Genomic DNA, 14831 nt, shown 5'->3' with positions numbered 1-14831 from the left:
CATTTGTTGAAGTTGAAAAATCTATCAAAAAACATTAGCATGCCATTTGAAGAGCTCAAGTTCGAAGTCACAACTTTCTGAATTGAAAATATTGACAGTTCCATAAAGTCTGAATCTCAATTTCAATGTTGACTAGACTGAAGTTTACATCGTCAAGTTTATTTGGTGTTCATTAAGCCCATGGAAAAGCGAAGTTTAGTGCTGCCATCTAACGAATTTCCATCGAATATACCTAGAGATATTTTGGTTACTGGTAATCGGTTAACTGGTCAGAGGAAAAGAAAGTAACCAATCTTGGTTACTTCAGGAATTGGAGATTGAAAATCCCGATTTGTTCTACGATTTCAAGCATTTAAATTTCATACTTTAGCGATCTTCGAATTTTACAGTTCTGTCTCGATCAGAATTTTCTAACCACAGTTTCTGATTGTGCTATTTAATTAGATGCGAAGCCAAGTACATAATTGTGTTTAACCGTATTGACTCCTAGATTCGATCCGGTTTCTAGTCGTATCACCATTGCTAAAAGATAATGATTTATTCCATCTTTTTTGTCTAGCTTTTGTTTGATTGTATTGTAATCTAATTTTATACTGTGATTTTAAATTGATCATCAATTTAATATTTCTATTATTGTGCCTTGAAGCTATTTTGGTAAGTTTAAAGTTTAATCAAGCTCCTTTCAATTTAAATTATTGGTGTTTATATCGTAATTATGAGATTCTCATTCCTGGTTTTTTTCCATTATCTATTTTCTCTTTATTTAAAATACAGGCTTAAAAATCCAACCTCATGATTTTATTCGTTCAAACTATTTGAATATCATTCTAGTTTTCTATTGTATCTCGCTATGCAAGAGCTTGTAGATAAATCCGATGATTCAAGCAACTCCTCTGTCGTTTTATTGGAGACTATTTCTAATGGAGATCCAGACTTGACTCTTCTTGCCACCGAACTCCAGCGATTCATTCGTTCTGAATGGACCAAAACAAGAAGTAGAACGCGGTACAGAAGGAAAGATGTGATTAAAAATTGCTATATTAATAATCGGAAAGAACTGAAACGTTTACATGCATCGCATCCTCCTCAATCTGTTTCAGTTAATTACAAGTTTTCTACTTATGAAAATCCTTCTATGATAGCAAAAACAATGCTGGTTGATTTTAGTGATGGAAAAAAGACAAATGTATTTATTAAGCAAATGCATTTTGTCAAACAAATTCCTACCATGTTTATATGGGCTCCAATCCAGCAAAACTACCTTGTGGCAGATGAGCAGGAGCTTCATAATATTCCTTATCTCGGTGATGAAGTTATCGACAATGAAAATAATTTTATAGTTGATCTTTTGAACAACTATAACGGTAAAGTGCATGGAGATGGAGAGACTAATAATTTTGAAGATGAACCGTTTTTCGAGTTAGTTGATAATTTATCTCAAAAAATGGATCAGGTTGAACTCCTGGAACCACTTCTGAAAGAAGTTCGCTCACTTAAGCCATCTACTTTAGCAGGTATGTTCTCCTATTGAATGATCTCTGCCATACTCATGATATTTTTATTTTCAGAAAAGGAAAAAGAATATCCACCTTTCAAAGTATTTGAAGCTATTTCCTTTGCATTCCCTGAAAGAGGCTCACCCGAGGAGCTCCGTTTAAAGTAAGTGAAATAGCTGATTTATTATGAATTTTGAACTAATAATTTTCTTTTACTTTAGGTATCTTGATATCATGAGAAGAAAAGATCGTATTCGTATTATGCCATTAGAAACTACTCCCAACATTGATGGTCCAAATGCTGTTTCTACGTCACGGGAGCAAACTATGCATTCTTTCCATACACTTTTTTGTCGCCGTTGTTATAAATATGATTGTTTTACACACCGTAAGTCTTGGTAAACTCTAAATCTTAACCGATTAATTAATTCTTATCTCAATATTTAAATAGAGGTAGGATCTGTTAAACCAAGATGTCGTTATACTAAGATGAAACCCGACACGACTCCCTGTGGAGATGATTGTTATTTACATTTCGAGTCTGTCAAAATAAAAATCAAGCAAGAATCCGAGGAGGAAGCTAGGAAACAAGAGCTACCCGAAAGACCGATAGTTAAGAAGGTTTTTTCTGTTGAATCCAATGGAAGTAGTGGTAATGATGCTAGCAGCGAAGATAGCAATGATAGCTCTGCTTCGATTAAAATGAGAAAAGGTCCAAATCATATCCTAACTTCTAGATCGAGTAGTGAAACTAGAAGGCTACGAGCTCCAAGCTATTCTTCACTATCTAGTGAAGGTCAAGATTTAAACGGCAAAGACGAGTGCGATAAGAACAACTCAGTTCAAGTGAATGGAAATACAACTAACTCTGAGGGTTATACAAACGGACAGACCAATGGAAATGCCAATGGAAAGACCAACGGAAAGACCAACGGAAAGACCAACGGCAAAGAAGAAGACAGTGTGGAAGAGTCTATGAAAAGTGAATCGACAGCGGTGAACAATTGCTCAGATCTTGATGATTCTCCTATTGATATGGGTAGTTGGACTGGGTCCGAAAAATCATTGTTCCGTGCTTTATGGAATGCTTATTATAAAAACTACTGTGCTATAGCTGAGGCCATATTTACAAAAACTTGCGCTCAAGTGTATCTTTTTGCTCAACAGGAATGGGAAGAGTTCGTTGTTGACGAGGTTTCCAAAGAGACAACCACAACTCCAAAAAAGAAGAAAAAGAGGAGTAATTCACTTTACCATAGAAATAAAACATCTCGTCGATCATTTACCAAGAATGGTCGACCCCATGTGAATGTGGACAATTACGTTCCGTGTGATCATCCTGGTCAATCATGTGATAGCAGATGTGTATGTGTTAGTACAAACAACTTTTGTGAAAAATATTGTAATTGTAGTCTTGACTGTCCAAATCGGTTTCCCGGATGCCGATGTAAGGGCCAGTGTAATTCTAAACAATGTCCCTGTTTCAATGCCATTCGTGAATGTGATCCAGACTTGTGCCAGTCTTGTGGAGCAGATTCTTTTGACGAACCAAACATTTCTTGTAAAAATGTTTCAATTCAACGAGGAATGAAGAAACACTTATTACTTGCCTTCTCAGACGTTGAAGGTTGGGGAATCTTTTTAAAAGACTCAGCTCACAAAAATGAACTTATTTCCGAATATTGTGGGGAAATTATATCTCAAGATGAGGCTGATCGTCGTGGTAAAGTTTACGACAAGTATAATCGAAGTTTCTTATTCAATTTAAATAATGAATTTGTCGTTGATGCTACCCGAAAAGGAAATAAGATTCGCTTTGCTAATCACTCAGTAAACCCTAACTGTTTTGCCAAAGTAATGATGGTCAATGGAGATCATCGTATTGGTATATTTGCCAGGAGAAACATTGAACCTGGAGAAGAACTATTCTTTGACTACAGATATGGATTAAGTGAACAATTGAAATTCGTTGGAATCGAACGTGATATTATTTTAGCGTAAATTAAAACAAATTCTTGCAACCATAAAGAGAAAAAGAATCAAGTATTAAGAAAAAAGTTACTTCAATCTGCTAAAGTAAATCATGATGATGTTTGTTTTAAAAAAAACTCAAAAGTGATCTCTCAAACTGCCAGTTCATATTTGTGTTCATAAAATGGCAACAAACCTAACAATTACATTTAATTGTAATGTGTACGAATTATTTATAACCTCTAGGACCACAACAAACCTCAAAACAAAGCAACTCTTTTTTCATAGGGAATCAAACAAAAGCAAAACTTCAATGTAACAAATGGATAATCATTTTGATTCAAGATAATCACGCTGATTTTACATGTTCAGAATTATTTCATTTTTATTTCTATCTCTATTTGACTGTATAACTTTCCTTTTATTATTTATGAAAAAAATGAGGAACATTTTTGAAATGTTCTGAGACAAATGCCATTTTGTTTAAATAATGACAAATGACAATTCAAATTAAAACCTTTTTTTTCATCTTGTTAACAAAATTACAATTTCTTTCAAACAACCGTTTCTTTTAATAATATAACTCCAAGAAAGTAGAAATATTTAACATTGGGTTCATTTTGTTGTCCATGATTAATAACATTGTAGACACTACATTCACAATTAGTAATCTTGTAACAATTTTATAACAATTATTGTCATCGTCATTAATATCACATGAATATGATATAAAAATGAATATATATTTAAATATATATTTTGTTGATTCACCAAATGAAGCTGATGACTGAATTTACACAGAAGAGTTTAAAAGATTTTGAGGTAAAAAATTAAAGTAAATATTATAGTTAAATAAAAAGTCAACTATCACTTGAAAATGCCGAATTCACTTGGCCCTGGTTAAAGAAGCCAATATTTGGTGCTGACGGAGTTGTATTGACACGGGATTGACTTAAGGAATACAAATTACAATTTTGAGCATTAATTGTTGAAGCTGTTGCCGGTAACAGCAAACCATTGTTTGTAGATGAATGAGATTGTGTTAAAGTAATAGATGTTGGTGAGGATGAAGATTGTTCACAATTAACATGATTACTGTTAATAATATTGTTGCTTGATTGAGATATCACTGGTAATGTGGTTTCAGTTGAAGATGCTTCAGTGTAAAAAATGTTGTGATAGGCTGGCGGAGGAGTTCCAATTTCTTGATTAATCATTCTCATGGTTTCACTGTAACTCGGCGGTTTCTCGGCTGGTGTTAAATTGCCAAACAGGTCACTTGGTGAACCACTTGTTCCCGGATAAATTGTAAACAAATCATTCATTGTGGATCGACCAGTTGCTTGGTGAGTTGAATCAGCTGGACAATATGATTTACGCAGGATACACGCCAAAAAGATCAACAAAATCAAGGCAAGGCAACTTGAAGCGAAAATCATTGTTATCTTGTAAATTTCAATTGCTACAAGAAATAAGAAGAAGAATCAAAATTAGAGAAAATTGGTTTTAAATAAAAGGTTCATCATTAGTTGATTATCAATATTAACAGTCCAGTGTTTACCAACTCAAGGTTTGATCAGTAACTGAATATGTTGACTTTAACTTCTGATTATTTCAACATTGATATAAGATAAGTTTCTTTGATTATCTTTTCAAATACATTATAACTGTAGATCGACTATAACATCATTAATCTAATATTGTTTGATTTATCGAGAATCGACTCAAGAATAAACCATTTCTGGTCAATTTTGAAAATTACAATTGAAAGCATTCGTCTCTCAACCTTAAACACTTAACTAATCGTCCAATCTAACCTCGAAATAATTCCTACAATTGACTAGAAAATTATCTTAATTACAATAATTACATTTTACGTTCAATTATGGCTACAATTATTATGCCGGTTAAACAATGGCTAAGAAAGGCAATGTAATTATTTTACTATCAAATGAAACAGTTTTTCATTCATTTAACCATTCAAGCTGTTCCTTTCATTGAATATTCATTGTTAGTCAGAAGAAGAAGAAACTGATAACTTGATTTCAATCATTATGGTTATCTGATCACTGAATGAGTCAATTTTGTCAGCAGTTGAACATCAACGTGACAACAAAATTATCTTATATTGTGAAGGTTCAATCAGTTTTACCTGTCGATTGGAAAGTTGATTCAACATCAACAGATTATATTCACCATTGACTGTTAATTTTAATGGTAAACTATTAATAACACCATTTACAAAGGTCAATTAGATTAGCTGTAATGAATGGCAATAAACACTGATAAACATGATTTGGTTGATCAATGAATTGATAAACTAAAAAGCGTTACTTGAAAATGTCTGCCTTTTTGGTGACAAAAGTAAAAATGTATCAACATTTATTTATGGTTAATCAAATGATCCTTCAATGTAAACATTTAAATGGTCATTGTCATCAAGTTGATTGAACCAAATGAGAAAGTTGATTACCATTTTCAGTGAAATCTGAAAGTTAATCCTTTCCACCTTAATCATGTGTCAGATTAACTAACAAAGGGATTTAGCTAACAAATTAACAGCTACAACGGCAATCTTAATCGTTGGGAGGAAAGGAAATTATCGATGATTAGTTGAATCATTATTACAATCAATGGAGAAAATTGCACTTTCAATATGTTATTCCAACATTGAAGGGTTGGGTGTTTATGAAAATGAAACTAATCCATAATCTGATGGGCGACGAATAAAAACATTCAATCTTAATCTTTGTTTTGCTCAATAAAACTCGATACTTATTCCAAGTTTATTTGTTAGTCTCACAATCAAGTGTTAACCTTTCAAGTGCTTTATTTTAACCATTGAAATATTGAGTTTTAATTACAATCATGAAACTTGATTTTTTATTCCTTATCTAAACTAAAGAAGTTGGCTCTGAATTTCAAACGAGATTTCAAGATTTTTGCGATTCGACAAAACTGAACATCACTTGAATTTATGTTGAGATTTGTTCGTTAATAAAGATGAAGTTAAAAGCAAGTTTTTGGCCGAAATTATTTTCTTAAAAGAATTGAGAAAATCTTGAGAAAATTATTACTTTTTTGAAAACCCAATTTACAGCATTTTTAGAGTTTTGTTCAGTTAGGGTCGATGAAAGTGAAGTAGTCATTGGTTTGAAGTATTACAATGTAAAAGTTTAATAACTCAATTTTGCTCATTGAAGTCAAAATTTTAAACATTCCCTGGTAATGCTAACAACCCTGTTAAATGATGACATCAAGAGTTGCAAACTGATTTTGCTGAGTTTCATTCATATGTTTGAACCGAAATATTCATTTCGGTGAATTGAGCTTTGCTCAAGGTTACCAAACTGTAATTTTATCAGAAATAGTTGAACAAGTAAAATCGAACTGCACTTAAACCCGAACTTTAGAAAGGAACAAATATATCAATAGTTCAACGATTAGTTGATCATAAATGCTATCTAGTTTGTATCCTGACTTGTACCGAGTTGAATCAACGAACAGCCTTGAAAACTTTCATGACTTAAGTGACTAACATTTTGTCATCTCTTCAGTGCACTGAAACTCATTACAATAATGTAAACTAAGAATAGAGTTAAAAGTGAAAATGACCCTCGATTGAACTTGAAGTTGAATGAAAAAATGATTCTGATTGACATTTAATTTGAAAAAAATGACAAACTTGAAAGAAATTTGAATTACAACTGAAATCAGTTTGAATGATCGTTACTTGAACTGATTGGAATGGAGTCATTAACTGAACCAATAAATTCATCCTCACGATTCCATGAGAAGGTGAAAATGACTTCACCAATGAGAAGCAAATTCATTGATAAATTTAGTCCAAAAGAATCACCTTAACACTCTAACACATTAAAATCAAGGTTGAATAGTGAAATAATTACATCACTCAATTAGCTAATTGCAAGTTCATCTGACGGTTCGACTGGACCAAAAATAGACAATCGAAGCAACATTGACATTTTTAATTGTCATTTCTAATTCAAGACAATCCTCACAATTAGCAAAGAACAGCAATAAAAAGAAATTACCAGAAAATGACTTTTCTCCAAACTACTCCGACTAAAGATAGATTGCCAGATTCAGAATAAAACTCGGAATAATTTTATTCAATATTGGAACCTTTTGATAAATGATTAACTCGCTTTATCAACCGCTTTAATTGAAACACTTGCTCCAGATTTGTAAATTGATTCAACTTTTTCTTTTATTACTCTCTTGCATAATTTGTCAATCATTTGTTAATATTAAACATTGAACCTCTCAATATTGATCACAATCAAAGCATAAACAGTTTCCTGATTTAGTAGCAATGTTAATGGCTACGATCCTGATAACGGTGAAACTGGAACTGAAAATAGCATTTGTTTGTTTGTATCAAAGGAGATGATAAGTTGAAGGCATGAAAACACATGAAAAGTAATTAACTAAAGGCAATTCAGTTAACTATGGTTAAACTAAAACAAAAGCTTAAAATTAAAATATGATTATCTTGCACATTAATCAGTTGATTTCCAGTGAATTGCAGGTTTAATGAGACCAAATGAAAATGGCAATTTGAGAAGCTTGGAATAGCAAAATGGATACAAACAGGGAAATCATAATTGATTGAAAAGATTGTTAATCTTTCAATTTCATAACAGTTAATCTGATCGTAAAGTTATGCCAAGAAAAATTTGTCGAGAAACAATTGAATCAGATGATTGAATCAATTTCAAGAATTGAACCTTTTCCTTCCTATTATTACACTCATCGATTTATCGCCACTTTTTGCTCTTTTTTTTTGTCAATTGGTTAAAGTGGAAAATGGTATCAAAAAATGAACAATAAAGGCAACTGTTAATATTGATGTTTCTCGGTGAGAACAAGAATATTGATTAAAGTTGTTCTTCAGGGAAAATTGGTTATCGATCGACAGCTTACCTGTATTATGAATTGGAATACACTTGTATCTGCCAGATTCGTAGTAATAATCAGTGCACCGACACACGTTGAAATGGCAGGTTGATTGGGGAACAACACACTGTTCAGATGAAATACACTCGTCCATAATGAAACCTGGCGAGAAAAGAAAGGTTTATATTTTTGTTGAGGAAATTATTATTGGACATTTGCTTACTTTTTTCGAGACACTTTTTCAGGCTTTTGGAATATACTTCATCTTCATCACAGCATTCGGGACACCAGGGCGGATAATAGTCCATAGACGGTGAAAAGGCTTCAATGGTGTCGTTTAAATTTTTGTTATTCATAAATGGATTGTAGGATTCACTTGTTGTCCTAAGCGGTTCTTCATCTCCTGGATTTGGTGGACGCAGGTTAATCCGATGATCAAGTGTTGGCACACAATTTGTAAATCCATTTTTAAGTTGGTCAATTAAAACAATTAAAATGGTCAAAAATGATTTGTACAACATTTTGGTTGTTTCTGGAAATGTTTACAATTGAAAGGCGAGAACAACAAATTTTATAGTAACCAATGGTAATGTATACTGGAAAATATTATGTGTTGAAAGGCAAAAAGGGAAAACAAGAAACAGTAGCAAATGAATTTGCTTTACAATTTAGTTTCAACTGTTTATTTACACGTTAATTGCATCAGTAAAGTCAATAGACTTTAGTTAAATGTCAATAAATTTTTAAGCTGCCAGGAAATTAAGATGTTGGATGTAATTAGTGTATTAATTATTGATTAATCGCGACTCAACAAGAGTTAAAATGTAAAATGTACAGAGAGAGAGTGAAGATAACAACAAATAAAGGCAAAACTGTGAAGACTGTTAACCAGATAATCAATAGATTGGTTAATTTACGGAGAATGATTAATACTCTTTGGAACTGTTTAATGGTGGCGATGATGAATGAATGAATGAACTGAATCAAGAATAGTCGTAATCAATTCTGAACACTAAAAATGCTGTAATCATTTTCATCGTTATCAAAGTGAATTGATAAATACCATAGAGATCAATTGCGGAGTCTCATTAAAAAAACCGCCCATTGTTAGTTAATTTACTTAATTTATAACACCAACAATTACCTTTTCTCTGTCTATTAACCATTCTTCTTCAGCCTCTGTCTTTTCTCTGTTTTCATTTTCTACTTTTCATTCTTTCTTCATGCCTCTGTCGCTCTTCAAACGCTCGTTCAATCTTTAGCCATTATTTTCACTCAACACAATCAGTTACAATCAATTTCAACGAAAAAATCTCTAATTATTTGGTCTACTTTTCCATATTTCATGGTTCACTCAATGATATTTAGTTGAGTTTTGCAGCTGAATTTGGTTTTAATGATTATTACCCGGAATGACTTCAGCTAATGATGTTAATGATTCCAATGGTGACCCTTACACATTGATTAGCGATTATATTAAGATGATACTTTATCTTTGAATTTTATTGTCTCGAGTTTATTGTTAAAGGCTGATTAAGTTTCATTATATTTACTCCAGCTTTCCTTTGACCATAAATGTTGATGTGATAATTGAAATTGTTGATAGAGAGTTGAACGTCAATGGTTATGACGATGAGATGTTACATTAGAGTGAAAATATAAAAGACGAACAAAATGTGAGTTATATTAGGTAATTATAAAGGTTGATTGTTAATCAAATTCAATGATAACATGTAATTGTTTTGCTTGCTTTTATTTGCTTCGTTTAAACCCTGTTATCAATGTATATAGGAATCGGTGGACACGGGGGATTTCAAATCAACATGAGGATGTTGCATGATAATCAATTTTATTCTGGTAAATTTCTTGGTAACGTGATTGTGATAACTTTTCACAAGTGCACTAATGTTTACATAGACTGTTGGTAAGCAACTGAGTTATTATCATTGAAGGTGATAACGATATAAAAGAAATTGATTACAAAAGATTTCATTTTCGATTCAATTTAATATTCAATTTGGACTCGAAACAATTCGACTGTTTTGAAATTGGGATAAAGAGCTTGCTGCAATTTATTGGCTTGATTGTTGAAAATGATTTTGATAGTAAATTTACAAAAAAAAGGCGAAACATAATTTACAGATGCAAAACAAACACAATATTTAAGCCTATTTCTTTTTGATTAAGGTTTTTCCTTCTCCTGTAAACGCCTCGAAAGATTTTCCAGCTTGATTCTCTTTGTCTTTGTTATCAACTTCTTTGCGAACGTTTCGCTTAAATTTAAGAGTTCCTAATTGAAAGTCATAGTCAGGGATTCCTCTTCTAATTTGAACTTTGGGTTTAATTTCTGTCGTTGAAGAGCTCGCCTTCTGTTTTCCATCTAATCTACAGCCTTTTCCTGAAAAAGCAATGAAAGCGTCAATATATTTTCCAGCCAGTTCTTGATCTTCCTGGTCTTCAATCATAGCATTAATGTCTTCAAGATCGTTCTTCTCATTGGCTACTTCAGAAGGATCTGGAATAGAAACAAGGACAGATTAGGATTAGATTAATACAAGACAGTTGATTAGATTTTCATAAGTAAAGAATCAGGAAAGTTCAATATTACCTCTATAGCCAACTGGAGGAGCAAACTCTACATTCATGTCGCATTCAATAATAGTAACTGCTGGCCCAGGTTTAGTTTCGAGGACACATAATTCAAAAATTTTATCATTGTAAACAATTGCTACAACATCGCCAGTAGTCAAACATGCAAAGTTTCTAAGAGCATTTTCTAGGACAGCTTTTGGATTGGTAATGTCCAAGAAATCAACAGACTGAGGCTGAAATTTGGAAAATGTTGCGACAGGCAGACTGGTTGATTCAACACGAATAAGAGATCCTTCATCGAGTAGTAAGTTTCGCATCATCCAATAGGGTAGGTAAACTTTACCTTCGTCAGCAACGAATTCCAAAACACCACTATGAGTCATGCGATTGGTTGCTACATTTGTTAATTTAAATAACATTGGATAGACAATGTTTAAACGAGTTAAATGGTCTAAAGCTGACGGTGGCATGATAATCTTTCCTCCTCTTTCAACGTCTTGCCTTTCACTACCTGGCAACATGGACACAGAGAAGCACTTGTAGACCGTATTAAACGGTCTTAAAGGTTCATTAAACACGTTAATGTTAAAATTAAACATTGTGGTAACCAATATAAATAGAAAATTAAGAAACAGCTTATGAGAAAATTTAAGAATACTTTTAAGATGACAATCAAAAACAAATGCTTAAAGTGCTTGTTATTATACAGTAACGCCTCCTACAGAGCACTCAACAGACTATTATAAAGTTTTCTTTTTAAATTTATGTTAATTAGATTATAGTTTATTTAACGATTTACCTGAAAATTCTGATGAGCTAAATCTTTAAATTGAAGAAATCGCGAGCTCAAAAGCTGAAACTGGTAAAAGTGCAAAGAGGAATTTCATTTATTAGACTTGAATACAGACTAAAGTGTTTTCAATGTAGTTACTCTTTTTGTAATTCGCTCCTCTGAGAACCTGGTGGATAATCTGGAAAACCTTTTCAACATAAAATTCGGCATTAAAAATGTGTTGTTTACATTAATTTATTATTATTATTGATAATCTTTCTTTTATTTTCTTTAGCTCATCATGTCATTGAGCAACTTGGTACCACGAAGATATATCTCACTGAACTCCGTTTTATTCAGATATGCTACAGTTGCCAAAGATGGTTCACGCAATGAAAAAAAAGAATTGTCCAACAAAAAGCAAGATTGGGCTCGTGTAAGATACGCTGGATTAGAAGAAGTTTCAGTAAAACGACGATACTATCAAAGAAATGAGTATTTCAATAGTGATCCTGAGCAAGCCAAGAATACTTCAATCGAGCTTTTCAACCGGATGGCTCAATCATTGAAGGACCAAGGGTATGTTTTTTCTGGCGGCTTTAATTCAACTGACTAATTTTGTTTATCCTCAGGTATTCAAGAGAAATGAAACCATATACACCCAGAGAAGATGTTATTGAATGCATCAAGAATATTTACATGTCCTATTTTACTCCGAAAACCGAAAACGATGATGACTGGCTAAGTCAACCCCTTGATGATATGTTCACCAAATTTAGTGTAAGTTAACTGGATAAAGCGCTAATAGTCTTATATTGATAGTTCTTTTCTTATTCTTTTGCAGTTCTTAAGTGAATGTGATAAACAACTCGAACACGAAATTCCTAGTCCTGATTTGCATTTGATGAAAACAGTAAATGATGTTGTTGAATTTTATAGAACACCAGTTAGAGGGTTGACAACTTATGATGATCTTGCTCGACGTCAGAATGAATTGCCGCCTAATCTCAACATAATCAACCAGTATATACGTTTTAATCCCGAAACCGATACTTTTTTCAATGGTAAAGATGCATTTCCAAACAATCCAATGGTTGTCACTGGAATAAAAGGAAAACAGAAATATGAAGATATTAAAGTTCCATTTGAATGGCCTGATGTATGATTTAGATTATGCTAATTAGTCTGTTAACAATTAGATACCATTGTAAGTGTTTTCTGACATTGTCTCTATCTTTGTTTACAGTTAATATACAAATATTAGCATTTTGTATTAATAAAATTGTATTGTTTACAAAGTAAATTTTTTTCACAACATTAATATAAATTTTCCCACAAAGATGGCAGAATTAGTCATTTCTAGGATCATCGTAAACAAATTTAAAGGTTTAGTTTAACCGCTTCTCTTCATTGTTGTTGTGAAATTTAACAAGTGTCACTCTCTCGTTGACTTCATTAGTTTATTTTTCTCTTTGATTATATTTTTCATGTTTTTTAAATATGGCTGCTTCTCGTGATTTAATCAAAGTATCTCTTTCTTCATCCTGGAAAGTGACTTATGGCTCTCTGGAAAAATGTATAATGCTTGGTGAGGATGAGGAAGCAGAACTCAACATTCAGGATTATGTTTCTCCTGATAATTGTATTTTGATTGAACCAGTTGACCAAGAATTGATGAATTGTGATAAAGGTATTGAGCCTTGCCAAATAACAATCTCTATTGTGGATGGAGAACAGGATAATTGGCGATTTAAGTGGTTCTCTTTATTATCATCAGCAAAATATGTTGAGGTCCATGGAAAGTCAAGTCGAGAATACATAACTTGCCTTAGAGGAGAATTGGTTGAAGATTTTGATGACATGGTTATGCTTCATTACGAACATAAACTTTATCCCAGACCAGAGTGTTTCTATTTGACTTTTATTCCTAGAAGGCCATCGGAACCAAAAATTTGGTTATATGGTACACAGATTAAGCTCCTGAAATACATTGGGCCTCCACCTGCAGACAAACCAGGTTCTTCCAGGGCAGAAAACACGGATGATTTTTTCTTTCAAATGATGTCTCGTATGATGACATCAAAGTTGAATCCACGCCGATAGTCAGGCCCAAATTGTTGTATGACTATTCAATTTTTAGAATTTTTTATTATCTCATTTCTGTGCGGACCGTTTCGTTACATCTTTCATGCCTTTTTATAAATGCTTAAATTATTCATTGTCCAATAAAAATTTTGAATCAAATTCTCTTTATTTAATTGATATGAAACGAAGAACTAATTTAACTAAAGATTTTAATCACAATCCAACTATGAAGCTTCGCTTGCTTGTTTGGCTGCTGATTGCTCTTGAAGAGTGTAGTCGGCTACTTTTTTACCAATCTTACTATGAATATCTACAAATTTGGCTACACATCTATCAAGGCAAACAGATTCTCCTTTGGATAATTCAGCATCACGATATTTGGGTGAAATGCATTTTTTCATACATGATGCATTCATGCGTTGAAACATGTCAGTAATGATTTCTATTTCCATACCCTCGGCAAATTGAGCCAAAGAGGGATCGAGATGAGCTAAGGCAGGGTTGACTTGTTGTTCCATTTTGCCAGCCATCTAGTAATAGAACTGGTCAGATAGAGGATCAAAAGTATACTTAAAGGTTTAACTACAAATGAGATGAGACTAAGGGGCGATTTTGGTTATAACGGTCTTGTACCAGATTCAGAACTGGTTTCAGGATCAATATGAACGGATGTTTTCACTCTATGGTGGGCTTTACGTAACTCAAAAGCTCGATTACGAATCGTTATATAAGATATCGAACCCAACACAGTAAAACAAACCCTGTAATATTAAAAAAAGAGAAGATGAGCAATTTGAATACAGTTGCAAACAATTAAACTTACCAAGCTATGGAAACCTTTTTAACTACTGAATATGTCATGTAGCAATAAATAATTAACTAGATCTGAGTTAATTAATTAGAAAAAACTAAAAACCAAATTATGAAAAACGTGTTTACATTAAAGATAAGTGAAACCAATAATATACCAGCTTAACCCAAACATCGATATATCG

General features: G+C 32.6%; 5 protein-coding genes and 1 long non-coding RNA gene across 6 annotated transcripts; 2 read left to right on the top strand and 4 right to left on the bottom strand.

The window, feature by feature from the left end:
* Window positions 1-548: 548 nt before the first annotated feature.
* On the top strand, window positions 549-4009 carry LOC107365534 (histone-lysine N-methyltransferase EZH2). The gene is made up of 5 exons (XM_015933057.3): window positions 549-654; window positions 775-1514; window positions 1569-1659; window positions 1718-1884; window positions 1948-4009. The coding sequence occupies exons 2-5, from the start codon at window positions 851-853 to the stop codon at window positions 3495-3497; spliced, it is 2472 nt and encodes an 823-aa protein (XP_015788543.2). The 5' UTR covers window positions 549-654; window positions 775-850; the 3' UTR covers window positions 3498-4009.
* Window positions 3972-9357, bottom strand: LOC107365537 (uncharacterized). Its single transcript, XM_015933059.3, has 3 exons — window positions 8611-9357; window positions 8415-8549; window positions 3972-4929 (listed from the first exon to the last, which is right to left on the bottom strand). The coding sequence occupies exons 1-3, from the start codon at window positions 8906-8908 to the stop codon at window positions 4328-4330; spliced, it is 1035 nt and encodes a 344-aa protein (XP_015788545.2). The 5' UTR covers window positions 8909-9357; the 3' UTR covers window positions 3972-4327.
* Window positions 9358-10374: 1017 nt separating this feature from the next.
* Window positions 10375-11654, bottom strand: Ufd1 (ubiquitin fusion-degradation 1-like). The gene is made up of 2 exons (XM_015933248.3): window positions 10996-11654; window positions 10375-10902 (listed from the first exon to the last, which is right to left on the bottom strand). The coding sequence occupies exons 1-2, from the start codon at window positions 11576-11578 to the stop codon at window positions 10556-10558; spliced, it is 930 nt and encodes a 309-aa protein (XP_015788734.1). The 5' UTR covers window positions 11579-11654; the 3' UTR covers window positions 10375-10555.
* A 315-nt stretch (window positions 11655-11969) lies between these two features.
* mRpL50 (mitochondrial ribosomal protein L50) lies at window positions 11970-13995 on the top strand. Its single transcript, XM_015933141.3, has 3 exons — window positions 11970-12330; window positions 12384-12531; window positions 12596-13995. Exons 1-3 carry the CDS (start codon window positions 12053-12055, stop codon window positions 12914-12916), a joined length of 747 nt encoding a protein of 248 aa, XP_015788627.2. The 5' UTR covers window positions 11970-12052; the 3' UTR covers window positions 12917-13995.
* Tim10 (translocase of inner membrane 10) lies at window positions 13984-14366 on the bottom strand. Its single transcript, XM_089270293.1, has one exon. It carries the CDS (start codon window positions 14364-14366, stop codon window positions 14061-14063), a length of 306 nt encoding a protein of 101 aa, XP_089126419.1. The 3' UTR covers window positions 13984-14060.
* LOC149094503 (uncharacterized) lies at window positions 13984-14786 on the bottom strand. The gene is made up of 2 exons (XR_016201037.1): window positions 14660-14786; window positions 13984-14597 (listed from the first exon to the last, which is right to left on the bottom strand). It is a non-coding gene; the product is annotated as an uncharacterized LOC149094503 (long non-coding RNA).
* Between the last annotated feature and the right edge of the window lie 45 nt (window positions 14787-14831).

The sequence above is a fragment of the Tetranychus urticae genome, chromosome 1 (genome assembly GCF_039701765.1).
Source record: "Tetranychus urticae isolate SD_2017Ah chromosome 1, NJAU_TeUrti_SD_1.0, whole genome shotgun sequence".
Taxonomy (NCBI): domain Eukaryota; kingdom Metazoa; phylum Arthropoda; class Arachnida; order Trombidiformes; family Tetranychidae; genus Tetranychus; species Tetranychus urticae.
Note: the sequence above shows the minus strand (reverse complement) of the source record. Positions and strands in the feature narration are given on the sequence as shown.